We start from the raw sequence: 27,848 nt of genomic DNA, 5'->3' as shown, positions 1-27,848 counted from the left end.
AGCATATCCATTGGGGGTGGTTTGAGCTTCTTTTATGTAACAAGGGTCCCATAAACCACGAAAACGATGAGATTGGCACTCTCTACTTCAATGCTTAAATTATGCCATCCACCACTGCACATTCCACCTAATTACAGAAAAATTAAAATATATATATATATAGAAAAAAAAAATCTAATAATTGCACATGCATGCCGCCGACAAATTCTTCCATCAATAATTCAAGACACTAATTCTCAAAAGCAAATTCATTGCCATGTGAATTCACATTAACGGGTTCTTTTTTTTTTTTTCTCTTATTTTTTTTACTAACGCAATGAATTGATTGCCAGAAATTTAGAATCGACCGTGTACCAAACTCAACATGTAAGAACATACAAGTGTCATTATAAGGCTGTAATGCCATTTTCAATGTAATCTAGTAATTGGGCTTTGAATTTCTCGCTTCCTGGAATTACAAGTCTTTGAATCAAAGTTTCTTGGTGATTATCCCGCTTGCTACCCTTTATTAGAATATACAATATACTTGAAAGAAAATAAGCGATGGATTGAATACGACAAGGGCTTGCGGTTAGACCAAGATGGATGGTCCGGCCATATAAAAATGGCCAAAATGAGTGATTCTTCGCGGCGCGAGCGCGATGGATGGGTACAGTGGGTGATAGCTGAGCAGCCGCTTTGTCTGTCTCTGCCCGCTGAGGGACAAACCTTCCTTGGAAAGGTGGGGCCGACAGGCATTAGTAGTAGTACCAGTACCGGAAGCAAACCAGAATATGCTTTTGCTTTGGTCTATTAGGCTTCTCTCTTTCATCGGGCTCTGTTCTCTATCTACATACATCTCAAAAGCTATGGAGCTTTTTCATGAGCTCTTCCTAACCGTTGCGATTTCGGTTATCTTTTCCTTTGTTCTATCAAAGATCCTTTCATTGGCGGCAGGTGGTGGTGTTCAGGACGATGCCCTTTTGGGATCATGCAAGGATGGGGAGAGTGAGAGAGGAGGGAGGTTTGTTGGAGTGGGTTCGGGATTGGAGATATGTGAAGGCGAATCGGTTTTGGCAAAATTGGAGGTTCAGGAGGTTTTAAATGATTTGGATGTGGATGTGGATGTTGGATTGGAAGGAGGTTGTGGTGAAAAGACGGTGGGGGTCGGTGGGATTGTGGCTGACTTGGTTGAAGAATGTGTTGAGGATGAAGGAGGCTCGGAGAAGAGGGAAGCGGTTGAAGATGATGCGGCTGTTGGATTGGAAAAGAGATTGATGGAAGGAGGTTATGGTGAAAAGACGGTGGAGGTCGGTGAGATTGCGGCTGACTTGGTTGAAGAATGTGTTGAGGATGAAGTTCGTTCGGAGAAGAGGGAAGCGGTTGAAGATGATGTGGCTATTGGATTGGAAAAGAGACTGATGAAAGAAGGTTGTGGTGAAAAGACGGTGGAGGCCTGTGATGGAGTCGGTGGGTTTGAGGCTGACTTGGTTGAAGAATTTGCTGAGGATGAATGGAATTCAGAGAAACGTGAAGCGGTTGAAGAAGATGCGATTGTTGGATTAGAAGAGAAATTGATGAAAGGAGATTGTGGCGAAGAGACGGTGGAGGTCTCTGATGGAGTCAGTGGGGTTGAGGCTGACTTGGTTGATGATGAAGGGTGTTCGGAGAAGATTGAAGCGGTTGTTGGATTGGAAGAGACATTGACGAAAGGAGATTGTGGTGAAGAGACTGTGGAGGTCTGTGATAGAATCAATGAGGTTGAGGCTAAATTGGTTGACGAATGTGTTGACGACGAAGGGAATTCAGAGAAAAGTGAAGCGGTTGGTTTGGAGTGTGAAGGCCAGAATGAGGTAGGTGATGAGAGGGGAGAGTTTTTTGATGATGATTGGGAGGGGATTCAGAGAAGTGAATTGGACAGGGCTTTTGGTGCTGCTGCGGCATTTGTGGGTTCGGAGAAAAATGCTAATCACATCTTGAATCTTAACAGTGATGTAAGGATGCACCTGTACGGGCTTCACAAGGTTGCCATCGAAGGACCTTGCCGGGAGCCTCCACCTATGGCATTGAAGATTTCCGCTCGTGCCAAGTGGTAATAAAATTGTTCCATGTTTTTTAATCGTTATTACTCTGGAATTGCTAGTTTTGATTGCCCGGTTATGTTTGCTGATTCGACGTTACTGATCATTGAAATTCTTGATTTATAGGGGCATTAGCTTGTTGGATTGAGTGGGTAAAAGTGGAAGAAAATTTGAGTAGATTAACCAAAATAAGATCGTGAAACTGGAAATTTTATCAAAATTTTGAAAAACCATGATGTAGGAGAGCAATATTTTATCAGATATTTGAATTGCCCTTGTTCCAAAGTGGATATGCTGACTATGGTAGTGTTTGGTTGTTGAGAATGTTGAAGACTAAGATGGATTCAGTTGTCAAAGATAAGAATAGAACTGAAAAGGGTGGAGGACTGAAAGCAAGAGCAAAAGCATGACTAGAAAAATTAAGGCAATAAAAATTGATAAATAGGAAAATGGGTGACTGAGAGCAATAAAGGAAGTGATTGGATGTGTTTCATGTGTTACCAAATGGTAATCATAATCTCTGGACCATGACTCACTATGCATTATGTCTGCAATGGAAAGTCATAGATGATGTTCCTGTCCTTCAATGCCTCTTAGATTTCGGTCACCATGGCCTTTTTTTGTGCTTCCCCTTCTTTGAGTATTTATTGGCCTGTTTTGGTTGCAATTGTATTCTTGAATTGACAAAGACTGAGCAGAGAAGTTCTTATGCTGTGGGCAAATTTAGGACACTTGATAAAAACACAATAAGTGTTAATTCTCAACTGATTAGCATTCCAGATATTTTAAATTAAACCAAAAGTTAAGTTAATCTCAGAGTGCTATCCCATTGAAGTTGTGTAATATCAGATTAGGGCCTACCCTTGGTCAAGTTCCAGGGTATAGTTTGATTGCTTGCTGATATAGGAGCTAGCTGGCGCATGTAAGTGATGAACATTATTACATTGTGCAAGGAATGCTTGGCAGCGGCTTGGGAACATGAGTCCAGAGGCAGCTATGGAGCAGTATGTTGCCCTTCTTTCGAGGGACATTCCAGGGTGGTCAGTGGACGATCCTCATGTAAGTGTTTGCTTTTGGAACATATAAACCACTGCCAGTCTTTTCAAATATTTCTATTGTTGAGAAAGTGGGGATTGTGTTCCTTGAATATAATAATCGGTAGCACAGGAGGCAGTAAACATATTTGTTCAGATGCAGGAGCATTGGGGAAGCTAGCTTCTGAGTAAAAACATTGCTACAGGAATAATCCATCTCTGAAATGAGAGGTAATTTGTTATTAATTCTGCCATACTTGGTTTACCAATGGTAAAATTTGTAAATTTTTGTTTATCCTTTAACATGTCATTGTTTGTTAGTCTACTTTTCTGTGAGAAATCTTATGACTTCATTCATTTGATGTTCAACTTCTTCTCATGACTTCTTTTTCTTTATAGCCTGGCATACGAGATAGTGGATAAGGATAAACATGGTGGACATGATATTAAATTTGATTGATATTTTTGAAAAACATAGACAACATGATGTTATAATTACCATGATATGGGTTTCATAAAGAAAAATCCATTCTCCATGCAATGTTTATGGTTTCGTGATTCACTTAAAATTGCTTCTTGTTGTTCCATCAGATAAACAAGCTGATGAATCTTTAAGTTGAATCGATTGAATGGTTAGCCAGGTAGTTCTTATGACAACTTGTCCATCCCTTTCCCCATCCCTGTTATTGTCATATGATTGCATTTAAGTTTCAAACAGTGTCCTTGGGCCCTGGTTGTGTGGAAACATACAGTTTCAGAATATCCTTCACAATTTGGATCTGAAATCTGATTTCATCATCATTACCTATTAGCTTTTCAAGGATCTGCTTTAGACAGCAACTAAAATTTAGTTTAACAGAGGAAACAAACTTTTGGAGCATCACCTGCATAGATAAACCTTAGAAATGACTTCAGATGATAAAAACCTGGAAATTCTCTGCTGATTTGGACTACATTTGGATGTTTTCTTTTCTCATCAAGGCCTAGACATCCAAACTTCACAAACCTTACCTTCATAAAATTTGCTATAAGAAGTTTCTGTTTCTAAAATTTGTTTTTCTCAAGGAGATCTGTGGTAAATGGTTTTGACATTGTATTCCACCCTTCTATCTGCATCTCTCCAGAATGAACAATTTGTTTTCCTTAAGGGATTCTAGCCTGTGGATTAAAACCTTCATTTGCACAGATCTTCAAATAATTGGCCAAGTGACAATATAACTGTCAATCCGTTACCAGCCATTGTTTCTTTTATTTGGCTTCCAATTCTGCAGAAGCATAAAGGTATTAGTTGTTTATTCCACTCATGTATTATTAGATCTGAGTATGGGATGGTAATAGATAGTAAGAGTTTTATATCCTAGCCTGTCAAGTCTTGCTGATATCAAAGTGCTATGAGAGATGAAATACATCATGCTCATTTTTGCTTATTCTTTTCCCTCTCTTTTCCTTGTTATTCAGCCCAACTAGGCTCTGAGGGTTGGGATTGGCAAATTGCTCTATTTGTGCACTTGTATATAGCGTGCCTAGTTGCTTGCTTCTTTGCTTACTTTCATTTTTCTCTTTGGCTGTTTCTTTGATGACTTATTTAGGGGATCTAAAGTTCTAAACTGCCTAAATGACAGTATATTACTTTCGCTGACCTGCCTTTGTTTGATATTCAGGACAAACAGTGAGATGCATTTCTATGCTGGTTCCTCTCTACACTACGTGGACTACATCTGCCTTCCCTTCACTGAAAATGCAACTATCCCCATTGCCAAGGGTTTGGACTTCACTTCTCGGATTAGAAGCTTTACTTCTCATTATGACCAAGTATATATATATATGACTATCTGTTGTGTGTAAATAAATTAGTGATATATATGGAGTGTCATTTATATGTATGGGTTTGACTAATATTGTATTTGATATTAGTCTTGTAACATATATAGTTTTTCTTTCTTGATTTTCAAGAAAATGAGGAAAGGAAAGAAGAATTTGTAATTTTACATCTTCCATGCAACAGGAGCTACCCATTAGTGGCTGGACCCGCCCTTTTATCTCTGTCCATCTCTGTCTGTAATCTGTTTCTTTACTATGATGATGGTGATGATGATTTTACACCAAGAGGGAGATCCGTCTAGAAGAGATATCATAGTCCTACCAAATATTATGCTTACACACGCACTTAGGGCAACGTCGGATTTGGGGCAGATCACCGAATAAAGTCAAATTTGTTTAAAATAATTTTTTATTTAATATTATTTATAATATGGGGTGAGACAGGTAGGATAAAGTCAAATTTGATTCCGTTTCGGGTTTTAACAAAATTTTATTTTTCAAACTTTATTATACTTGTTTTAAACTCATTTCATTGGTGAGGGATGTAATAAAGTCTTAAATAATGAGTAATTAATAATAATAATGTTATTGAGTAATTTAATCATAACTTTTTTAAATAATTTAAATTTAAATGATACGAATTTAATAAATATAATATTTTAAATTTTGCTTTTGATATCTTGAATTTTTTTTTTATCGTTATTAAAAAATGTATATTTTAATGCTTTATACCTTTTTTATTTTATTTTTATTCATATAAAATTGTTTTTTTCATGATAATTGCCGTACACATTATGTTAAGCATAAAAATTTAAATTTATTGTATTAGCATTTCAAATTTCAGGCGATAAGTTTAAGCCACTAGAGAGACCATAAACGAACACTGACAGGAGCCATTAAACGACACCGTTTCGAGACACGTACATCATCCAAGTGCTTAAGCAGTTAAACTGACACGATGAGGCGAATCCGCGGTTGCAGGGCCAATTCTTCTTGATCCGCCGGTTTGAATATTAAACACCTGGATTCAATTTGTTCAGATCTGATCCATCGATGAGCAATGATCTAGGGTTTTGAAATCTAAACATCTTCTCTGCAAATCGATGGGGATCGTGATCGAGAGCTCAGTTTGGGAACCAAAACCTTCACTATATATCTTCATTTTCTTAGCAAGCTTCCTCTCAATCTTTCTTCTTCCTAACTTCTCCAACAGAACCCTAACTCCGTTCGACCATGGAACCTCACCTTCATTCCTTCGTTTCCAGAGAAATTTCCTTCTCATTTTCTCTCTCGCCTCAGGTCACTCATCTTCCTTCGTATTTTCCTTTTTGCTTTGTTTGGCTGCTGAAAAGCTTCGGAAAGGAAAATAATTGAAATTGAAAATTGCATTAATTTTCTTCTTTTCCTAAGTTTTCATGGCAATCAAATGGTCGACTACGAAAATTTTGAATGAATCTAAATTTTGTGAGCTATTGCTTTTCTCAATCATCTATTGGTTTCAGTAACTGACTTTCCCCCCTTCTCACAGGAATGGAAGGTGTTTCTTCAGTGTTTGGAGAGTTTGAGTTGGCTTACTACGGCGTCAGTAGGGAGCAGATGGTGGTGTCTCTCTGTGTTGGATATTTAGTTGCCTTTTTCTTTAGTGCTTTCTTAGGCATGCTTTGTGATTTAATGTAAGTGCAACTTTTTCTCTGTTTTTTTTTTTTTTTTTTTTTTGTAATTAATTTACTTGTTTTCAGAAATGTCATTCCCACACCTGATTATGCAATGTCCAAAAGTGGTAATGTGAGAAAAAGTTAAATCGGAGATTTGTAATAGAATGTTGTTCTGGTTATCATTAGGCATGAAAATAAATTCAGGATTCCAGATCATTCGAATATTATATGATTTTGAATAATTGGAAATATTCTCAATCTTCTGGGGAATCATTTGGAATATTCAGGATTATTATGAAAAAACGTGGAAAAAAAAAAGTGCAGGAGTCTAGAATTGCCTAAGGATGACATTAATATGCATGATGATCTATTCAAAACAAATTATTTGTTGTTTGAACTTGTGTCCTCAAATTTGAATCTGGTTTTGTTCTTCCAGAATATTGTGGAAGGCTTTTTGTGATTAATATTCAACATCAAACTGTGGCCACAACAATTATGGTCTTTAGCTTCACACATTTGGTCTTTTATGCTTATTAGACAAAAAACAATGGCTTAGGAAATTCAATACCTTCTTGATTTAGTACTATTATTTCAATTAAATAAGATCTTAATAAAACTCATATTCCCACTTGATATGGGGCATGATAACCTCTTGCCAAATTAATTGTCCTATGATTTTCTGTAGTGGTCAAAAGAAAGCTTGCTTGTCCTTTTGTGTTCTACACCTCTTGGTTGGCATATGGAGGAGGATTACCCTGCAACCTAGTGTTTGGGTAGCAAATATCTGTTTATCTCTTGCCACTTCAATATTTTCATTCAGTTTCGAAACATGGATGGCTGTTGAACATGATAAGGTTTGTGTTCATAAAGCTTGTTCTTTTTCAGTTACGTGTTAACCATTGCGTTCTTTTTCCCCATTATTTATTACTTATTTTGTGAGCATTTCAGGTCCATTTGTTATTTTTCAGTTATATGGATTTGGAAATAGCTTTTATTGCTAAATAATGATGAACTTAATATTCTTTGTTTTTTTGGCTACAGCTTGGCTACAGACGTGATATTTTGAATGATACTTTCTGGTTAATGACATTCTTTAAGTCTGCATCTTTTATTGGAAGCCAAGTGCTTGCAAATTGGCTGCTTGGTAGTGATGTGAAGAAAAGTGTGGTTGCTCCTTCCATAGCAAGTGTGATCTTGGCAATGATAACTATCATTTATATCACCAAATGTTGGGCCGAAACTCCACAAATGGCAGTTTTTAAGGACTACAGAATGTCCTTCTACACACATATTTTTTGTGGTATGTTACATATTCTTAATGTCTTACTCTTTCCTTAATTTTCTGACTTAATGCTTGCAAGCTTGCAGTATGAGGACTTATTACTATATTAAATAAGCTTGAGACTTGGAGGTGTACTACAGATGACACAACTTCAATCTCATTGAGGTCATGGAATTTGTGTAAACAAAACTGTACTCTTTTTAGGTTAGAAGATACTGATTGAATGCTAATGAGCACTATGGACCGATTTTCTTACTTCTTATGACAATACTTGTCTTAGTTGTAAGGTTTACCTCTTATTTCTTTGAACCAAGACTGATTTATTTTTGTTGTCCATAATCTTCCTCTTGTGCATGTTTCTCTCTTTGCTGGTCCTCCTTACAAATGTCATGACAAAGTCATTATGTCCAATTCTTTGCAGCCCTTTGTTCACCTTATCCATTCTTCCCTTGTTGTAGCTGACGTGTAGTACTGACATTGATTGTACTTTGAAAGCCAAATACTTCTAGAGGGTTTATCATAATTTATACCTGGAAAGTGTGACTTGGGATTTTGGAGGTTTCTTTGACAACATGAACATATCCTTGGCATTTTAGAAGACCGATAGCATTGTACGTAGAAGAGCAGAACTGTCTAGAAGGTGTAAACAATATCAAGTTGCAACTCCATTAAGTGATGATTAGGCAGTTGATCTCAGATTAAGCTTTTACAATTTTAGTGTTGGCTACTGTTGGTGTGAGCTTATGCAATTATTTAACTTCTTGTTTTTTTTCATACTTGATTGAAATTACTTTCTTAGACTTCCAATCGGTATGGAGCAGTCCTAGAAAAATGCATCCTTATGCAATTCTTGATTCACCATAATATAGGTTTTGCTAATGGATAATTTGTATGTTATTGGCTGTTGACACTACCTAAATGGACTGTTAAATGAATACATATTGTGTGTACATGTACATATGGATGGTCATTTTGTTGGACAAATTCTTGAGGTAAATACAGAGTCTGGAATTCTGATCCTGTGGAATTTTCATTTTCTAACAGTTCTAGGTCATAAATATTCTTCTTATATTTGTAAGAAAAGTAGAAGCTAGAACATGTGCTCATCATGGATGAACTGCTTTTATTTGACAGATAAAAGGATATGGCTATTGGCATGTGCACAAGCTTGCATTCATTTCTCCATTGCAGTTTTCTGGATTCTATGGGCTCCAACTCTGGTGGTACGACCTTTTCTGTGGTTGAAATACAATATGATTATGAATTTCATCCCCATGATCCTAGAGTCCTTTGAAGTTATAAGAAAAACAGGCAATATGGCTGGCTTTTAAAAATTTTCTTCTATTTTTTTCCCCTCTAAGGTCTTAAGTTTCAATGGTACCTACAAATCTCAGTGCATCAAAAACCTTGGACATCTGATGAAATTTTGATATTGACAAAAATTGAGAAAAAAATTGGGCACTTTAATGTATTAGTAGTGAAAATTTTCAATGAAATTTCAGGATAAAGTACATTAGACATGTTTAGAAACAAAAAGGGGAAAAAAAAAAGGTACCAGACCAATAGTTTATAAAAGTTAAACAAGTTTAAGGGGAAATGTTACTCCCTAATGAATATTATCAATCACAGACACTCAAAATCATTGGGTTTTTTTTTTCCTTTTTGATTGAAGCAAAATGTTGAAAGAATTTGAATTTCTGGCACTATTGTTTATTGTCTAAAATTTAAAATCAACTTCTTATTCAGACAGTGAATTAGATTAGATCCATCTATTTGGTCCAGTTCCCATAATCAAGTTATCTATTAAATACTAAAACTAATTTTTTTATCTTTTCAATTTACTACTTTAGTTCCTGTGCTGCATGAAATTTTGAGAATACGAAAAATCTGGAGTTTATTCTGATCCCTCCCCTCAACTAAGAAACCCCAAAAAGCCAAAAGAAAAAGGAAAGAGAAGAAAGATCGTCACTTTTGCTGCTTAATGTAAATTATATGGAGAGAGTGGAAGCCATGTATTTTACCTTATTTCTAAATCATATCAACCTGTGTGAAGCCATCAAATTGTGCATTTCTTTAATACATGTAAGTCATGTATTTTACCTAATTTATTTCTAAATCATGTTAGCCTGTGTAAAGCCATGAAATTGTGTGTTTCTTTAATATATGTTGTGAATTTAGGCTGATGGGCGAGAAGTGCATCTAGGGTTGATTTTTCCATGTTTGCTGGGTGCAAGAATGCTTGGAAGCACAGCGTTACCATGGCTCACCAGTGTGCCATCATCTCTTCGAACTGAGGATTACCTAGTGTATGCATTCATTATAATGGGGCTTGTCTTGTCTGTAGTAGCCTATGATTATCAGGTATTTTCTTGGATGGTTGAATCATTGACCATATGAAGAAAAGCTTCCTTTTTTTTTTTTTTTAATGTTTTGATCGTGAAGTTGAGTGTTCTGAAATTTACTGTGTAATTTTGTCCTGCAGGAAATTGGAGTTCTAGTGACACTATTTTGCTTATTCCATGCCTGTGCTGGCTTGATTTTACCTTCCCTTGCCAGATTGAGGACCATGTACATTAAATATGCTGTTTTTTTTTTTTTTATATTCTTTTATTTTATTTTTAAATTTAATGCTACCGTTTGTGATTGTCTTTAACTGGGAAGTAATTAATTGATTCTTTGTGAGTCTGAGTGGAACTTTAACAGTTCTAATGCTTCTTTTTCCATGCGTAGGTATGTGCCAAATGAGTTGCGTGGAGGGATGATAAGCCTGTCTTTGGCTCCATCAAATGCAGCAATTCTATTTTTTGTAGTGCAAGTGCGTGTCTCTAACTCGGATCACTTCACTTCTCATACATTTGAACTAGTTGCTTCAATCCTGCCAATCTCCTTTTCCAGCTTTGCTTAAATGTGTACTCCATTCCATGGTAATTTCGCATATTGAACTTGCTACCTTGGTAATATCACAGGGAGGCTACTATCGGAACATTGGGAATGCAACAATCTTTGCATTTGCTGCTCTTGGACTATTCGGCGCAGCTGGCTGCATGCATGTGTTAAAGAGGTGGGGAAAGCAACCTTACCAAAACGGGCACAAGTTGTGATTTCCAAGGGGATAGGGTCTGTTATCAGTCACCTATTGATGGAAATGAGAGATCCAACTAGGAAAATAGCATGTTCTATGCCCTTGGAATCCAACTGCAGCATGTAGGAGTTAACACTATAGAAAAATGAAGGGCAGGGGGAAGTTTCAACAAACCCACACAAGTTCTTAGAGAACGCCTTGTGCAAGAGGGCAAGAGGATTTTGAGCGAGGTAATACGGTAGAAATGAAGGTAAGCTGCTGTTAAGGTCTAGTAGTAAATATTTTAGTGGGCGATCAACAAGTGGGCAAGCACATTGAGAAACACGTCAACACATTGAACCATGGACCATAAGAAGCTGTCACCTTGACTTCCAACTTGGCTCCGTTTCCGGCAGTAGAAGTAGATTGACCTAGAAGTTGCTCAGGTTCTAGTTAGGCATTCGATTGAATCTTTGTAAGTGAATTGGAAATATCTTAGAGGCTGTTAATTGTTTTTGAATCATTTGATGGAGCTTAAAATATATTTTTATATTTGGGATGTACTTTTGCGGCTTAGGAAGATTCAAAGATTTGAATGAAAGATAGGGATTGCCCGTATCAAATATATCCTGTATAGGTTCGTGCCTAAGAAAATTGAGACTGGGCCTAGCTGGGCCGAGTTTCAGGGCACCGGACAGTTTTAACTCCCTGCATTTTTTTCTCCACATGTCGGTCCACTATTGGAGTGATAAATTGCTTAGTTTTGAGATTAAAGAATAGAATGGATTAATTGAACAATTTCAAACTTACTTTTTGCTTAATATTTTCCAGCCAAGTTTTCTCTACTTTCTCAGCTCTAGATCAAGACTGGTCTGTTCCTACTAAGAAGGCCTTAAAGTAGCCAAAAATGAGCTCAACCTGCCTGTCTGGGGCCATTTTGAAAATAGGCTCAGTTTGGGCCTGAATTTCAGCCCTGTTGGGCTGGGTTCAATGCTCATGCCCCAAGCCCCTTTGGGCTTTATCCCAGTTAAGACTGAGGGGCCACTCCTGGCCTAATTGGCTTCCACCTTCAGGTTAGACGTAAGGCCTATTAGGGGAACTCAGATGGTTTAGACTGGATTGAATTGACAGGCAACCAAAGTCCAAATTCCACATGAAACCCATTTGCCTAAGCTTGACCCGAGATTCATCCAGGCCAAACTTAAACCTATTTTGCTAAACTTGGGTTAGACTCAAATTGACAAACCTAACGTCCATTTCACCAAATATTTTACTAATCAATTTGCATTTAATAAGTAGAAAATGCTCAATAGCATTCAATTCACTGGAAACCTATAATCTTTACAAATCAATATACCAATATATAAACTTATAATACCATTACTCAATCCGATAATTACAACCCGATGCCACAACATGTTAAATGAATCAACTGAGCCTCAAAGCCCAGCCCAACCCAAATTTAATTCAAATTTTAATTGGAATTGACATTTGTTTGTCCAAGCCTAATCCAAATCATAAATTAAATTTGGCCAAACCCATAAAAAATCAGATTGGGTTGGGTTTGGGTTGGGTTGGGTTGAAACCACCCCAAGTTTTAACCAATGTTTAAAATATTCGGATATATCACCCATATATCCGCGATATATCCAATATCCGTAAATACCAATACAAAATTCGGGAAAATATATCCATTTGTTGTAAATGAAAGGGTGGTGAATGACCACATTGATGGTCATTATGAACTCCATTTACTCATCTTTAAGATGAGTAATGGGAGTTCATATTATGAAGCCTATAAAAGGCTTCTTACCCCCCCATGTAAAAGTATCCCGAGAAAGAAAGAAAGTTCTTCCTCTCATTCTCTCTCTCTCTCTCTCTTTCTTTCACTGTCTCAATTCTCTTCTTTGATTCCTTCTTCCATATTATATATCAAAGTAAGATATATTTTATCTCTACTACTTTGATTTGCATTATATTTGTCTTTGTTTTACAACACGTTATCAGCACGAATTGCTCTAAAGATGAATGAGGATGATGTATGTCTCGCGGACTGTGCGACCACGCACACAATTCTTCGAGATAAAAGATATTTCCTCGAATTGACATTAATAAAAGCTAATGTAAGTACCATATCTGGTACTACAAACTTAGTTGAAGGCTCTGGAAGAGCAAACATAACGTTGCCAAATGGAACTAGATTCCATATAAATGACGCGTTATATTCTAGCAAATCCAGAAGAAATTTGCTCAGTTTTAAAGATATCCGTAGAAATGGATATCATATTGAAACTATAAATGAAGATAATGTAGAATATCTTTACATTACTTCCATTATATCTGGCCAGAAGCTTATAATGGAAAAACTCCCGGCTTTCTCCTCTGGGTTGTATCATACAACTATAAAGCCTATTGAATCATATGTTGTCGTGAACCAGAAGTTCAACGACCCAAAAGTTTTTGTCCTTTGGCATGACAGGCTAGGTCACCCAGGGTCTTCAATGATGCGTCGAATAATCGAACACTCACATGGGCATCCACTAAAGAACCAGAAGATTCTTTCGCCCAATGAATACTCATGTACTGCCTGCTCACAAGGTAAATTGATAATTAGACCATTTTTTACTAAAGTCATATCTGAGTCACCAATCTTTTTAGAAAGAATACATGGAGACATATGTGGGCCTATTCATCCACCATGTGGACCATTCCATTATTTTATGATCTTAATAGATGCTTCCACTAGGTGGTCACATGTTTGTCTCCTTTCTACACGTAACGTAGCCTTTGCTAGACTCCTTGCACAAATAATCAGATTACGAGCACAATTTCCAGATTATCCAATTAAGACAATACGTCTTGATAATGCTGGCGAATTTACTTCTCAAACATTCATTGACTATTGCATGTCAGTAGGGATAAATATTGAGCATCCAGTTGCTCATACTCATACCCAGAATGGTTTAGCAGAATCCTTCATCAAACGTCTCCAATTAATAGCTCGACCATTACTAATGAAAACCAAATTACCTACTTCCGCCTGGGGACATGCTATTATGCATGCTGCAACTTTAGTCCGTATTCGACCTACAACTTACCATGAATACTCCCCTTCACAACTTGTGCTTGGAAAACAACCAAATATCTCTCACTTACGAATCTTTGGTTGTGCAGTATATGTACCAATTGCACCTACACAACGCACTAAAATGGGTCCCCAACGAAGACTTGGGGTTTATGTAGGTTTTGATTCTCCATCTATCATAAGATATCTTGAACCTTTGACAGGCGATGTTTTTACAGCCCGCTTTGCGGATTGTCATTTTAATGAGAGTGTTTTCCCATCATTAGGGAGAGAAAAGTCGATTCCTGAAGAACGACGAGAAATTAGTTGGAAGGCATCTACTATGACCCATCTTGATCCTCGTACAAATCAATGTGAACTAGAAGTTCAAAGGATCATTCATTTGCAAAATCTTGCAAATCAATTACCAAATGCATTCATTGATACAAAGAAAGTGACAAAGTCACATATCCCGGCTGCAAATACTCCAGCACGGATTGATGTCCCTGTAGGACAGTTAACAAATGAATCTAAGATACGCCTGAAGCGTGGTAGACTTGTCGGCTCAAAGGATGTAACTCCCAGGAAGAGGAGAACCCAAGAAAAACTTGGCACTCTAGAAGAGACCATCAAAATGACTGATCAGTTTAAAATTGATAAATCTATAGCCCTAGAAGAGGCACAAATAATGTAGAAAGCCCCTGAAGAGGCACATATTGAACAAGAAGCCCCCGAAGAGGCACATATTGAACAAGAAACCCCTGAAGATCCACATATTGAACGAGAAGCTCCTGAAGAGGCACAGGTACCTGAAAATTGTGAGATCTCAATAAGTTATGTACAAACGGGAGAAAAATGGGATCGAAATAATATTGTTATTAACAATATTTTTGCTTTCCAAGTGGCCTCTGATATCATAAGAAATGATGAAGATCCCGAACCACGAAATGTGAAAGAATGTCGACATAGAAATGATTGGCCAAAATGGAAAGAAGCTATACAGGCAGAATTAAACTCATTAACAAAACGAGAAGTTTTTGGACCTGTAGTCCAAACACCTAAAGATGTAAAGCCTGTTGGGTACAAATGGGTATTTGTACGAAAGCGCAATGAGAATAATGAGATCATAAGATATAAAGCGCGATTAGTAGCACAAGGTTTCTCGCAGAGACCTGGTATTGACTACGAGGAAACATATTCTCCCGTCATGGACGCAATCACATTTCGTTTCTTAATTAGTTTGGCAGTCTCAAAATGACTGGATATGCGTCTCATGGATGTTATTACAGCATATTTATACGGATCCATGGATAATGATATATACATGAAAATCCTCGAAGGATTTAAATTGCCTGATGCAAATAATACAAAGCCTCGTAGCATGTACTCAATCAAGTTACAACGATCCTTGCATGGATTAAAGCAATCTGGACGCATGTGGTACAATCGCCTTAGCGAATACTTGCTAAAAGAAGGGTATGTGAATAACCCTATATGCCCATGCATCTTCATTAAGAAATCAGAAACCGGATTTGCAATTATTGTAGTGTATGTTGATGACTTAAATCTTGTTGGAACTCCTGAAGAGCTCACAAGAACAACAAATTACTTGAAAAAGGAATTTGAGATGAAAGATCTTGGAAAAACAAAATTTTGTCTCGGCCTGCAGATCGAGCATTTTCCAAATGGAGTTTTAGTACATCAATCAACATACATTAAGAAAGTTTTGAAGCGTTTTTATATGGATAAAGCGCATCCTTTAAGTTCTCCAATGGTTGTCCGATCACTTGATGTGAAAAATGACCCATTTCGTCCTTGCGAAAAGGATGAATAGTTACTTGGTCCTGAAGTACCATATCTTAGTGCTATTGGTGCACTTATGTATCTTGCCAATTGTACACGTCCAGACATTGCTTTTTCTGTCAATTTATTAGCAAGATACAGTTCCGCTCCAACTCGAAGACATTGGAATGGTATCAAACATATATTGCGTTATCTTCGCGGAACTACTAATATGGGTTTATTTTACTCAAGGGAATCAAAGCAATAATTGCTTGGATATGCAGATGCAGGATATCTTTCAGATCCACATAAAGGCAGGTCACAAACAGGGTATGTGTTTAATTGCAATGGTACTGCTATTTCATGGAGATCTGTCAAACAAACAATGGTAGCCACATCATCAAATCATTCAGAAATACTGGCAATTCATGAAGCAAGTCGTGAATGTATATGGCTAAGATCTATGATCCAACATATTCGGGAATCATGTGGACTCTCCTCTATCAAAGGTGACCCGACAACATTATTTGAAGATAATGCTGCATGCATTGCACAAATAACAGGGGGTTATATTAAAGGAGATAGAACTAAACACATTTCACCAAAATTCTTTTATACACATGAACTCCAGAAGAGTGGTGAAATTGATGTGCAACAAATACGCTCAAGTGATAATCTAGCAGATTTATTCACAAAATCATTGCCAACCTCAACATTCAAGAAGTTAATACACAGGATTGGAATGCGTCAACTCAAGGATATCGACATGAGGGGGAGTATGCTTGTAAAAGGGTGTTAGTGTACTGTACTCTTTTTTCCTTCGTCCAGGTTTTGTCCTACTGGGTTTTACTGGCAAGGTTTTTAATGAGACAGTCCTAATATACCAAGAAAAGAATATTGTACTCTTTTTCCTTCACTAGGTTTTTCCTATAGGGTTTTTTACTAGCAAGGTTTTAATGAGGCATATTCTTTTAATATGGTGGTCATCCAAGGGGGAGTGTTGTAAATGAAAGGGTGGTGAATGACCACATTGATGGTCATTATGAACTCCATTTACTCATCTTTAAGATGAGTAATGGGAGTTCATATTATGAAGCCTATAAAAGGCTTCTTACCCCCCCCCCCCCCCCCCCATGTAAAAGTATCCCAAGAAAGAAAGAAAGCTCTTCCTCTCATTCTCTCTCTCTCTCTCTCTTTCTTTCACTGTCTCAATTCTCTTCTTTGATTCCTTCTTCCATATTATATATCAAAGTAAGATATATTTTATCTCTACTACTTTGATTTGCATTATATTTGTCTTTATTTTACAACACCATTAACCAATATTTCCGGATATTTTATCGATTTTTCTTTTTTTCTTGTTTCAACTGACATTTTAAAATATTTTACCGATATTTCACTTATTTTTAAATTTTTATTATTAAATAAATAAATCATATCATCTTTTCTTAATATAAAAACATAATTTTCTTAATATGTCTTTTTTATATAATCTATATATTTATTAAATATAATGAATATAAACATTAAAAAAATTATATATATATATATTATTATTTATTTAATATCATTGATACATTTAAATTAAAATGGATCACAATTTTAATATTAAATATATTTTAAAATTAAACATATTATCATAATAATATTATAAAATAATCTATAATACAACTTATATATTTATAAAATTTATATTTTTTTTATCCATGTAGAGTATATTATTATTAAATATGACAAATTACATATATATATATATATATATATATATATATATATTTAACTAATTAATTTTTTAAAAAATAATAACTTTAAAATATCTATTTTTACTTTTTATATAATTTTTTAATATTTTTCTTAATATTTTTAAAATTTTTATTAATTTTTACATCAACGATATTTTATGTCAAAATAACCACTGATATATTTATCTTTTATATATCCATAATTACCCATATTTTCATTCTTTGGTTTTAGTCTTAAGACCTCTATTGGTAAAACCAAGTCAATTTCCTTCCTGGGTCTTAAGGTTTGATAAAAGAGTTCACCAAGTTCAATCATTTTAGCTGTGATTGAGCTGACGTAAATGCAACTTCTAAAAGGATAATTGCATCCTACTGTTTCATAAGACATTATTTTGTGACTCCACATGGAAATAACAAATTACTATGAAGAATTACCCACCCACCCCTTTTTTTTGTGAGACTCCAATGGCAAGAGACAGATGCAAAATGCCGGGAGCAAACCAAAATTTTTGAAGCTCATTGGTTGGAGAAATAAATATTTAGTCATCTTGTTCTTGATCCCTGATCCACTTTGTCGCCACCCATTTCTCCCCTTTGATTACCGGACAGCTCCCATGAAGTGATGTCTGTAAAGCACCCAATCAATGCTGTCAGTCAGAAGCCAACAAAATCAACCATGGAGAAAACTGAACTTGTGCAAATGGAGACGTCCAGCACTGCCTTAAACCATGGCGCCATGCTATGACATTGTGGTCGGAAAACACTAAACTGATCAAGTATTGCTTTTCCCTTGAATCTAATATCACAGATTCACAATACAGTAAAAATATGCTTATATAATAAAATAAATATGTAGATTTTGTGCAATCCTAAAGGGAATGCTGGCTCTGGTGACACATGTGGTTCAGTGGAATTCACTCCATCTAACCCACCAGCTGGTACTGTTACATTACGATGTGACTAACAATCATTGTGCTTGCATCCTTGCATATATCACTCCTGGAAACTATCAAACAATAATGGAAAAAATTAAAATAACTTATCCCCCAAAAAATGTAAGATGTTAAGGTAATCCTAAGGGATAGTTCCATGCCCAAAACATCTGGTAGTCCTCCTAACTATGCGCTTCTGTGCTTATTAAAGTATTAATGGCTCATTCCCTAATTTGTGGGAACCTTTCCGTATGAAAGGGCACTGCATCCTCATCCAGACAAACTGGGTCAAAATCCATTCTTGACCAGCCTCTATGCAACCATGTTAGCTTTTGCGGAAGGAAAAAGTTCAAAATAAATAAATATAAATAAACAGAAGAAGAAGTGCCTTTTGAGGATCCTAATGAGCTTCACGATGTTATTAGCTCTTGGGGAAGAAGTTTCTAGAGCTTGTACTCTGCTCAGAAAATTTGTGAGAATATAGTATAAAATCCCAGTAACTACTAAAGGTCTCACTCAACATTTTTATATGAAGCAGTTGCATTCAATCTCAAAAATGAATATTCAGGCTTAAGAGTTTGAGGAACCATGCACACAAGCACTCATGTACGTGTATGTGAACTGATGTAGAGTTTTGAACAAAGGGATTTTTCCTTTGAATTACAATGAAAAAACCTCCTTGTCAATAAAAAGTTATGATTGTGTGATGTTGATGAGGATGACAAGAAGAAATACTCACGGGATCAATAGTACCATTTGGGAACATTGAGTAGAATAGAAGTCCATCCCCTTGGTGTGGCTTTACTTTCAAACCAATACACCTTTGGAAATCGTAGTCTTTATCCATGTTCAAGCCATTCTGAAATCAAGGCCTAGGATGAGTGACAAAAGTTGATTTGAAAATTCAACAAATGCAGGGAAACAAACAGGGGTTCTGATCCTTACCTCAAATGGGAACATGGTTTCCCCACCTTCTTCAACATCAGACAAATACACCAAGAATGTAGCAATCTGTATTAGGTTGATCAAGTACAACATTACAATATTTGAGTAATCTTTGACTCCTTAGCAAAGTATCAAGAATTATAATACAAAAAATTGAAAACTATCATAACAGCTTTAGAGTTTTCTACAAAAAGACATCCTACATAATAGTCTGAATAAGTGGCATGCAAAAATCTTAAAAAAAAAAAACTACAGCTTCACAAAAGAACACCTCAATGGCAAAAGAAACTTGTTCTTTTCCGAACATCAAGAATTGGAACTTGGAGCTGAAAACCTCTTCCAATACATTCAATTTAAAACTAGTTGGCTACCAAAAGGGCAGGAAAAGTATGCAAGGTAATTTTGAACCATAACTTAAGGAATGGTCAGAACCAATGTAAACCAGACCATTAACTAACTTGTAAAAGTGGTCAGTCCACCTTCCCATGATCAACTGGCCCAGGTTGATGGATTAAGCCATAACAGAAACATCACTATAAATACTTAATAATAAATCTAAATTTGAAGAGAGAAGCAATTTCATCGACTGTCTTTGTGCCTTCAGAGCATGTAATTGGTGTGAACATGAATTCTCATAGTCAAAATTGGGGTAGATCATCTTTATTGTCATAGGAGATAAATGTGCTTGTCTTTTTATGCATTTATGCTACATAGAATCCACATCAACAACTGGAAACTATATGTTACAATGAAATTATATATTTCTATGCAGCATGTACGTTGTGGCTATTTTGTGGGCCATATTCAATGGGATCGAATGCATCATAATGGGAATTATAAATATAAATCCTATAGAATAGTCTGAACAAGTGGCACATAAATTTTAAAAAAGAAACTAGCACTTCACTATAGAATCACTCAATGGCATAAGAAATTTATTCATTTTTGAACTTCACAGAGAACAGGAACTATGGAGATGTAAATTTACCAATAAATTAATCTTAAAACTGGTTGGCTACCATGAGAACAGGAAAAGTAATGAATTTTGGTCATTGTTTTATTTAAACAAGTCAATTGTAATTCAACAAATGGTCAGAACCAATGTAAACCAGACCATTGACTAACCTGTAAAAGAGGCAGGTTCACCTACCAGCAATTAACCAGCCCAGGCCAACGGATTAAGCCATATGTAATGCCAACATCTCAATATATACTTAATGATGAATGTAAATTTGAAAGAACTATGATCAACTATCTGTGGCATGTAATAGGCACTAATATGACTTCTCATAGGTCCTGAAAAAATCATTTTTGTTGCCATTGGAGAGAATGTGCTTGTTTTTGTATGCATGTATGCTATGAAGAACACAAATCCAACCACTAGGATACTATGTGTTGAAAATGAAACTCTGTATGCTTGTATGCCATGTAGAACACAAATCCAACTACTAGGAAACTTTATGTTGAAATGAAAGTATATATTTCTGTACAGCATGTACCCTGTGGCTCTTTTGTGGGCCATATTCAGCAGGATCAAATGCATCGTAATGAGAATTATACCTCTGCCCAATCTCATAGCGCAAAACGTTAAATGCCTGAAACATGGTAATATCCTAGTATTAATGAGATAATTTTAGAATTTCCCTGAAATGAGAAGTTAACTAATTCAATGAAAACAACAAAGAAAGAGGTGCATCCAATAATTGTTCAGCAAAGAAACAAGAAAATTGAAAAAAAATTCTGGAATGCTTTGAAAGAAGAACAGTAATTGATGATTATAATTGTTTAAGAAAAAATACACCAATGTCATTGAAAAATAAGGAAAATTTGAAAAGCATAAACTGTGACATTTTTGTTTATGCATTATGTTTGTAAAGACAGACATGCAGAAATTTCTACCATGGTGAAGACAATAGAAATTGTTACAGCCACCATACAATATTACATCATATTTCTAACTGTTATCATGATTTCCAATTACACCAAACAATTTGCCCCCAAGCCAAATTGCCTCCACCAACACTTACCACATGGTACACAACATCAGTCAAGAACCTTTTCATCACTGCAAAGAAACCACAGTAACTCCTCAAAAGTTCCAGTTGGTCTCACCAATGTTTTCAAAACTAGACTGGTGACTAAACCAAAAAGGTTACCGAGTCACGATTCACTAGTCAAACCATAGTTCAATTGTGGTTGAATAATGGTGTCGTACATCATAAATAATATATATATATATATATATATATATATATATATATATATATATTATTTAAATTTAAAATAATGATAAGAATTAAAAATATATATAAATAATTTTAAAATTAAAAGATGATTTATCTTAAACATTATTGCTCCTTTATTTATCAGTCTTTTAGGTAGGTAAGGTTCCTTTTTTTGTGTGTGTTATTTCAGCTAAAACTAAATAATTATAAAAGTATTTTTATCAGTTGGTTTATGATTATCATACTTTATTTTTGTACTAATTTTTCATTGAGTTTTTATTTTACATTTAACTTAAGTTTATGAATTTAATATTAATAATAAAAGAAAAAATTGTAGTTTTCTATTTAATACCGTAAATTTAATGATGTGTCTGATTGTACTATTATTTAACTGTTAAAAAGACATATTTGAAACTGACATAAAAAAAAATTATTTAATTTTATCAAAATTTTAGCAGTTGTATATTCTATCATTATATTATTTTAAAAATTACCACCTTGTTATACTTTTACCTGTATTATTTCAACAAGTAATTAAATTGATTCTATGTCATATTTTGATTAGAAGGATTTGACCTGGTGGTGAGGCATTTGCCTCTTTATGCAACAGGTCTTACCAACAAACTCAAAAGGGGGAACTTGACCTAGCCAATTCAGGCAGTTCTCCTTGGGTTTAATCTATAAATGAGTTTAAAATAAGAACTGAATCAGAACAAGGTCTAGAAAGAGGCTTCTACTATGTTATTCTGTAAGTTCAGATTATTGAGTATCTATGATCATTTTTAAATCTAAGAGGTGTTCAACACATGCCATATAGCTAAAAATCATATAATAAGAGATGTGATGTTAAAACCATCAATCAATTTTATTCACTAAGTAATGTTCCCATAGATAGCAAAAGACCTTTTCTATAATTCCTAGCTTTTGTTGAGAAACAGACATTAATAATAAATTTGAACACTATGAAAGAAGCTGTTTTGAAGAGGAAGTGACAGACAAAAGGCAGACAACCAGGTTTCCCAGCTGGCTTCCAGTAGCCTCTGTGAATTGCACTGAGCCTTATTCCACCTGAACTCCCTTACCTGTGTTTCGTGTATTAGTGGTGTATATAAAATGTTTTTTTGGTTAGTGAGCTGCCAAATTTGGATGTGTTGAAGTTTTGACAGCAATGATGAACTCATACAATCATGGTGCATTTTTGTAAACAAAACAAATGAAAACACTCACAGATTAATGGAATTGGCAGATTTTAAAGTTGTAAGAACAAGAATACCTATGTGCTTTGTTGGAGCGTGATATGTATTGGAGGCCCAAATCCTAATAGTTTAAGCTTTTAGGAAAGTTGGTAACTCAACATAGTATCAGAGTTTTGGTTAATTGGAGGTGTCATTACTGTCTGTGCCTCCCAAAGCAGGTATGGGCTACACGTGAGGGGGGTTTTAGCATTTAGAAAAGTCGGTAACTCAACATGCTCGATATTGACCGCCAAAATAGGTGATAACAAACATGATAAAGTTTAACATGACAGAAATACCTCCCCATGAATCCTTGGAATCATTATGACCCTTGCGATTTTTTGCTCTATCAGATCCAATATCCCAGTTTTGTCTTCAGATGCACTAATAAACACACCAGAACTGATTCCAAAAAAAAAAGTATAGCAATGAATCTATGGGTTATAAAAGACAACCAATATGTGCCTTGTAAAAATTTGTTCATAAATTAAAAACAGCAGTACTGTGATAGCCATTAACTATTGCATATGAAACAAAAAAATTATGATGTGAGAAATATACATATATAAAAAATAATAAATAAATAAATAAATAAAAACTATATTACCCTATGGAAGACTGAAACAAACATTTTCCAATCAGCACGTACTAAAAAAAAAAAAAAAGAACAGTAAATTTGGTGGCCAATACTGCACATGGATGAGATAAAATACATTTACTTTAAGGCTAAGAATTTGAAAAAAAAATAAAAAATAAACGAAAAATATGAAATGAATATCTGGTCCATCATAGGGAAAGCAATACTTTTGTTAATTTAAGTGGAAAAGAAACTTGCACGGGAAGTTATTTATATGGTTACTAGTTTAGGAGATGTAATCTGTCTACCGCACATTAATGCCCATTCCAGGGACAGTCCCAACTCATTTTAGATTCCAATATCACAAGACTGTCCAAAAGTTTCTGCATGCCACTTCAACTTCAAAGAATAATCAGTAAAACTCACTGTCTACTATCTGAGCCATTGAGTGTTCAACATAATTTTCACTTTTATTTTCTTCACCAGCAAACACTTTTTCAACTGATTATCCACAGTCCACATTTGCATCTTCATATTCCTCACTAGGGCCTTATCCTTGCCCTTTGTGCCATTACATAATCTGCAATCCCCTGTCCTCGAACATTCCATTCATTATGTGGCTAAAATTTCCTTAGTTCAAAGTTTAAGCATCACTGATGCATATTTATCCAAACCAAAAAAAAAAGGGTTGTCTACTGCAGACACATAGAATTGGTGCTCAATAAAGGATCCCCAAAAGATATTGAAAGTGCATGAGAACTTATGGAAACTGGAATACAATTTCCTTTAAAACAAACTAAAAGATGAAACTGAATGATATAAAATCAAGATATCTGCACCCGCATGATATACATGCATATTGATACCACATGAGAACACTGAAGGAAAAAATAAAAATAAAAAAACTCAAAAGCTGTAGCCTCTCACTTGAATGAAAAGATAACTAAAAGTACAGCCATTCATACAATAAATGCCATGTCAGGAACATGGATAAAGATATACTTGCTTCTGAATGCTATATTATATTTGACAAAAACAGTATAGCAGGGACACAGAAAAATCATGTTCAATGTGTATTATAATTGCAAACTCCAAGCCGTCAAGTATGCACACAACCGGTTAGAACCTCAATGCAATCAACCTTCTTTTCCAGTAACCAATTAATTTAAAAAGATAAACAATCTCCATCTCTAATTTAACTCAACTAACTAGCATTAACTAACCAATAGTCTCATAAGTGATTAGGAACAGTGACAATAAAGTGAGATAAAACATACCTTGTCCTAATTCCTTCAGTGTTTCCCCGTATCTCTCCCACTCTCAAAGCAACCGTTGATGGCGTAAGGTTAGACTTGGCCATGTTGATTATGCTCTGGCATTGTTCTGAAGTTGCAAAATTAGGAAAATACAGGGCACGTGGTCTCCAACTCAAGACCTGCATCAGAAAGTTAGAAGGTCCGCAATAAATATGTTGGGAAAAGCACATTGATTGTAATAAAATAGAGTATGTATGAAAACAGTCTTAATCTTTCTATGGTTGGTCGATTTTATGAGGAACACGTATTAATTCTTGATTAGATCTGCATCCTTAATACTTATCAAATATCAAAGAAAGTATTCTGAACACATGCCTTTAGTTTTAACCAATAAGGAATGTTGTCGGTTCAATTGTAATATCCTTTCATCTTAAGTTTTTGCCACACTCCTCTGTTTCAACTTTCAATTATCCCTGAACTTTGAGAAAAGTCATTATTCTTTGAAGTTGCTTCAAATACACCCTCACACTAACAGGGAAACTCTTTCCTTATATCTTAAGTGTATGAATCTTATTAAGTATGACTGTATGAGAACAAGGCGGCCAGGCGGAATAACATCTGACGATTCTGACCTATAGAGGAACGGGTTAACTCAACGAATGAACAAACCAGTCAAATACTTCCATTTTCCATTTCACTTGAATTCATAACTGAAAGTTAACGACATAATCAAATTTCCTTCAAGACGCCTTACTGGTTACTAAACAATATTAGCAAAGATAAAAATGTCTTTTCAGGTAACTAGGCAATTATTTCACTCGGTTTTTTTGTTGATCCAAGCATAAAAAGAACCGATTCAACTCCAAACTAAACAGACAAGCAAAGCACCTGAAAAGGGATGGAAGTAACCGAGTCCTCTCCGCTCTCTCCATGAGCCAAGGGATCATAATCTCTCTCCTCTCTGATCAACCGTCTCGGTTCAGAGCTAGAAAACTCCTGAAAAGAAAATTGAAGAATTCATAACAAGAATAATAAAAAGAAAAAATTCAGAAGGCAGAAGCGAACGAAGATAGAGAGAGCGATACGAGAGAAAACCTGAGGGAGCAGACCAGAGCCGAATAATCCGGCGAGGAAGAAGAATAAACAGAAAAGGAAGACCATCGGTAACCTTAGCTTGGTGCCGAATCTCCACTTGCCTTTCGCTTTGCTCTTCATTTGCTGCAACAGTACTGTTATTCTGTCTCTGGTCTCGGGGAAGGCCTGGTCGGGTGATGAAGTGCCTGTGTCTGATGTTTAAATCATTACGTGGAGTGGCACACGGCGGGAGTTTTCTGTGGGTCAGCTATTAATTTTACCAAATCCCACAAATCCACACAATCGGATTTTGGCAGATTTTAAATAAATTCACGGATTTCACTATGTGCATTTAGTGTACGCTATAATGACAAAAAATTTGGACCCATAATCAATGGGTAGAGTGACTTTCAGTGCTTTTAAAAACGCATGTATTCTTAACAAATGTTTTTTTTTTAAAATAAATAAGATATTTAATAAAATTAAAAAAATATTTTTTAAAATTAAAAAATGACTTTTGTCTTCATTTGGTATGGTTATATCACTTGCTAAAATATTCTTAAATAAAGTTCAAATTTTATTAAAGTAAATGATCAAGAAGAAATTATTTAAATCTAAAAATTGAGTAGTAGTAATCAATGCTTTTTCCTTTTTCCATCAGAAGGTAAATGGAACTGAGGAATCATGGCAAAGAAGCTGGAGAAAATTTAGGATATCTCTCAAGCTGGAATCCAGTATTGTCTTTTCAGGTGGCCTCCAATACCCGACATATAAAGTGGAAGTTGCAGTAAAGGCTAGAGGATGTACGAGTTGGAGTGTTTTGTCGTCAAATATGGGATGAGCTGAGTGAGATGCTCAGTCATATTTCCAATCAAATCAGTTCAGAGTATGCGACTACTGAGCGCAGGGTGTTGTGACTTTTGGCCCACTGAACTTCAGTGCCGTTTCAGACCACCCAAACGCTGACCCTCTCTACTGTTTTCGTGAATAAAAGCCGTGAGAGGACGAGAAGGGAGGGGAGGAAAAATGGAACACCGAACTAAAAGGTCGGGTCTGTTAAACAAAGACTATTTAAAATTTTTATATCAAGTTTTTTTTGGCTATTTGATTAAAAAGATCAAATTTAATCCTTAGCTTTTTTTTGGGTCTAAAGTTATCTTTATTTTTTCTTATAAAAATATATTTTTTAAGGAAATAATTAAAATATTAAAAAACATTTATATCAAAAATAAATTATTTTTCAAATTCAAACATAAAAGGTATTAAAATTTATAAATTTAAGATCATTTTATCTTTTTTAATTAATTAATCTTTTTTTAGTAAACAAAATTAAATAAGGAAACGGTGAATGCAACAACTCAGCCCCTAAATGGAATAGGCCACCTAAATTATGGTGGTCTACCGTGAAGATGAATGCTTATTGGTTTCATATGAAATTACTATAATGGTTCAAGTCATTGATACACTTAGAGCATGATGTGGGGAAGGCTTGTCCTTCTTTTATTGGACTCCAATTCATATTCTATCAAAGTGGGAAAAGTATTGGGTTAAATTTCAATTTTCCATCTTATTTTTTATTTGATACTCAATCAATTTAGGTTCATCATAATCAACCTTGTCGGTGATTTTAATGCAACCTCATTATGAATAGCACTTGTCCTTAAGAAAAATATTTCGATTCATCTCTTATATTTTAGCATGTAATTTGACAGTATCACATTAAAGTATAATTTTGCATCACATTGAGGGGAGAATATGTCCATGTAGTAGAGTTGGTGATGGATGCCTCATTCATCAAATGGGAAAGTCATTTAGCTCTCCAAGATGCTCAAAACTATTTGGATCTCCAAGAGAGTTACACTTAAGCCTAGGTTCATGCAATGTTCCAACCTTTTAGAAAGCCCAGTTAAGTGCTTTAAAATTTTTAAATAATATTATTAATATAAAAAGAACTGATTAATATATCACTCTAAGTAAAACTATAATTTAAGTAGATCGATCTAGTTGATGGTTAGCTGAACTCAACTTAAGCTATGAAACAATCAATTCAAACCCAACTTCATCCCACTTATAACTTGAGGTGCTTACTTTAAGTCTAATTCA

The 27,848-nt window shown here is 35.2% G+C and overlaps 3 protein-coding genes across 7 annotated transcripts; 2 read left to right on the top strand and 1 right to left on the bottom strand.

The window, feature by feature from the left end:
* Nucleotides 1-516: 516 nt before the first annotated feature.
* LOC117918987 (acyl-CoA-binding domain-containing protein 3-like) lies at nt 517-5,141 on the top strand. 4 transcript variants are annotated; one of them, XM_034835988.1, is made up of 4 exons: nt 517-2,071; nt 3,014-3,119; nt 3,228-3,325; nt 4,756-5,141. In XM_034835988.1, exons 1-3 carry the CDS (start codon nt 774-776, stop codon nt 3,273-3,275), a joined length of 1,452 nt encoding a protein of 483 aa, XP_034691879.1. In that variant the 5' UTR covers nt 517-773; the 3' UTR covers nt 3,276-3,325; nt 4,756-5,141. The 4 variants fall into 4 exon arrangements, with proteins under 4 accessions (XP_034691879.1, XP_034691882.1, XP_034691881.1 ...); XM_034835990.1 differs by having other exon boundaries at nt 518-2,071; nt 3,258-3,325; XM_034835989.1 differs by having other exon boundaries at nt 521-2,071; nt 3,252-3,325.
* Nucleotides 5,142-5,807: 666 nt separating this feature from the next.
* Nucleotides 5,808-11,476, top strand: LOC117919357 (molybdate-anion transporter). Its single transcript, XM_034836538.1, has 9 exons — nt 5,808-6,214; nt 6,444-6,588; nt 7,256-7,424; nt 7,612-7,870; nt 8,987-9,075; nt 10,031-10,213; nt 10,335-10,420; nt 10,583-10,667; nt 10,819-11,476. Exons 1-9 carry the CDS (start codon nt 6,019-6,021, stop codon nt 10,951-10,953), a joined length of 1,347 nt encoding a protein of 448 aa, XP_034692429.1. The 5' UTR covers nt 5,808-6,018; the 3' UTR covers nt 10,954-11,476.
* Nucleotides 11,477-17,808: 6,332 nt separating this feature from the next.
* On the bottom strand, nt 17,809-25,988 carry LOC117917875 (probable prolyl 4-hydroxylase 9). Of its 2 annotated transcripts, none has more exons than XM_034834328.1 (8): nt 25,767-25,984; nt 25,560-25,667; nt 24,693-24,850; nt 23,138-23,240; nt 20,878-20,973; nt 19,379-19,444; nt 19,173-19,292; nt 17,809-18,127 (listed from the first exon to the last, which is right to left on the bottom strand). In XM_034834328.1, the coding sequence occupies exons 1-8, from the start codon at nt 25,884-25,886 to the stop codon at nt 18,041-18,043; spliced, it is 858 nt and encodes a 285-aa protein (XP_034690219.1). In that variant the 5' UTR covers nt 25,887-25,984; the 3' UTR covers nt 17,809-18,040. The 2 variants fall into 2 exon arrangements, with proteins under 2 accessions (XP_034690219.1, XP_034690220.1); XM_034834329.1 differs by lacking the exon at nt 17,809-18,127 and adding an exon at nt 18,339-18,507 and having other exon boundaries at nt 25,767-25,988.
* Between the last annotated feature and the right edge of the window lie 1,860 nt (nt 25,989-27,848).

Source organism: Vitis riparia, chromosome 7, assembly GCF_004353265.1.
Source record: "Vitis riparia cultivar Riparia Gloire de Montpellier isolate 1030 chromosome 7, EGFV_Vit.rip_1.0, whole genome shotgun sequence".
Classification (NCBI taxonomy): Eukaryota; Viridiplantae; Streptophyta; class Magnoliopsida; order Vitales; family Vitaceae; genus Vitis; species Vitis riparia.
Note: the sequence above shows the minus strand (reverse complement) of the source record. Positions and strands in the feature narration are given on the sequence as shown.

What these genes read in the sequence shown, in the direction of transcription:
- LOC117918987 (XM_034835988.1), top strand. Translation starts at nt 774, where the DNA reads ATGCTTTTGCTTTGGTCTATTAGGCTTCTCTCTTTCATCGGGCTCTGT. An exon ending in ATTTCCGCTCGTGCCAAGTG is followed by an intron (nt 2,072 to 3,013) that starts GTAATAAAATTG and finishes ACATTGTGCAAG; the next exon opens with GAATGCTTGGCAGCGGCTTG. An exon ending in GGTCAGTGGACGATCCTCAT is followed by an intron (nt 3,120 to 3,227) that starts GTAAGTGTTTGC and finishes TCGGTAGCACAG; the next exon opens with GAGGCAGTAAACATATTTGT.
- LOC117919357 (XM_034836538.1), top strand. Translation starts at nt 6,019, where the DNA reads ATGGGGATCGTGATCGAGAGCTCAGTTTGGGAACCAAAACCTTCACTA. An exon ending in CATTTTCTCTCTCGCCTCAG is followed by an intron (nt 6,215 to 6,443) that starts GTCACTCATCTT and finishes CCCTTCTCACAG; the next exon opens with GAATGGAAGGTGTTTCTTCA. An exon ending in GGCATGCTTTGTGATTTAAT is followed by an intron (nt 6,589 to 7,255) that starts GTAAGTGCAACT and finishes GATTTTCTGTAG; the next exon opens with TGGTCAAAAGAAAGCTTGCT.
- LOC117917875 (XM_034834328.1), bottom strand. Translation starts at nt 25,886, where the DNA reads ATGAAGAGCAAAGCGAAAGGCAAGTGGAGATTCGGCACCAAGCTAAGG. An exon ending in TTACTTCCATCCCTTTTCAG is followed by an intron (nt 24,851 to 25,559) that starts GTGCTTTGCTTG and finishes TTTCTGATGCAG; the next exon opens with GTCTTGAGTTGGAGACCACG. An exon ending in CAAATGGTACTATTGATCCC is followed by an intron (nt 18,128 to 19,172) that starts GTGAGTATTTCT and finishes GGTGCTTTACAG; the next exon opens with ACATCACTTCATGGGAGCTG.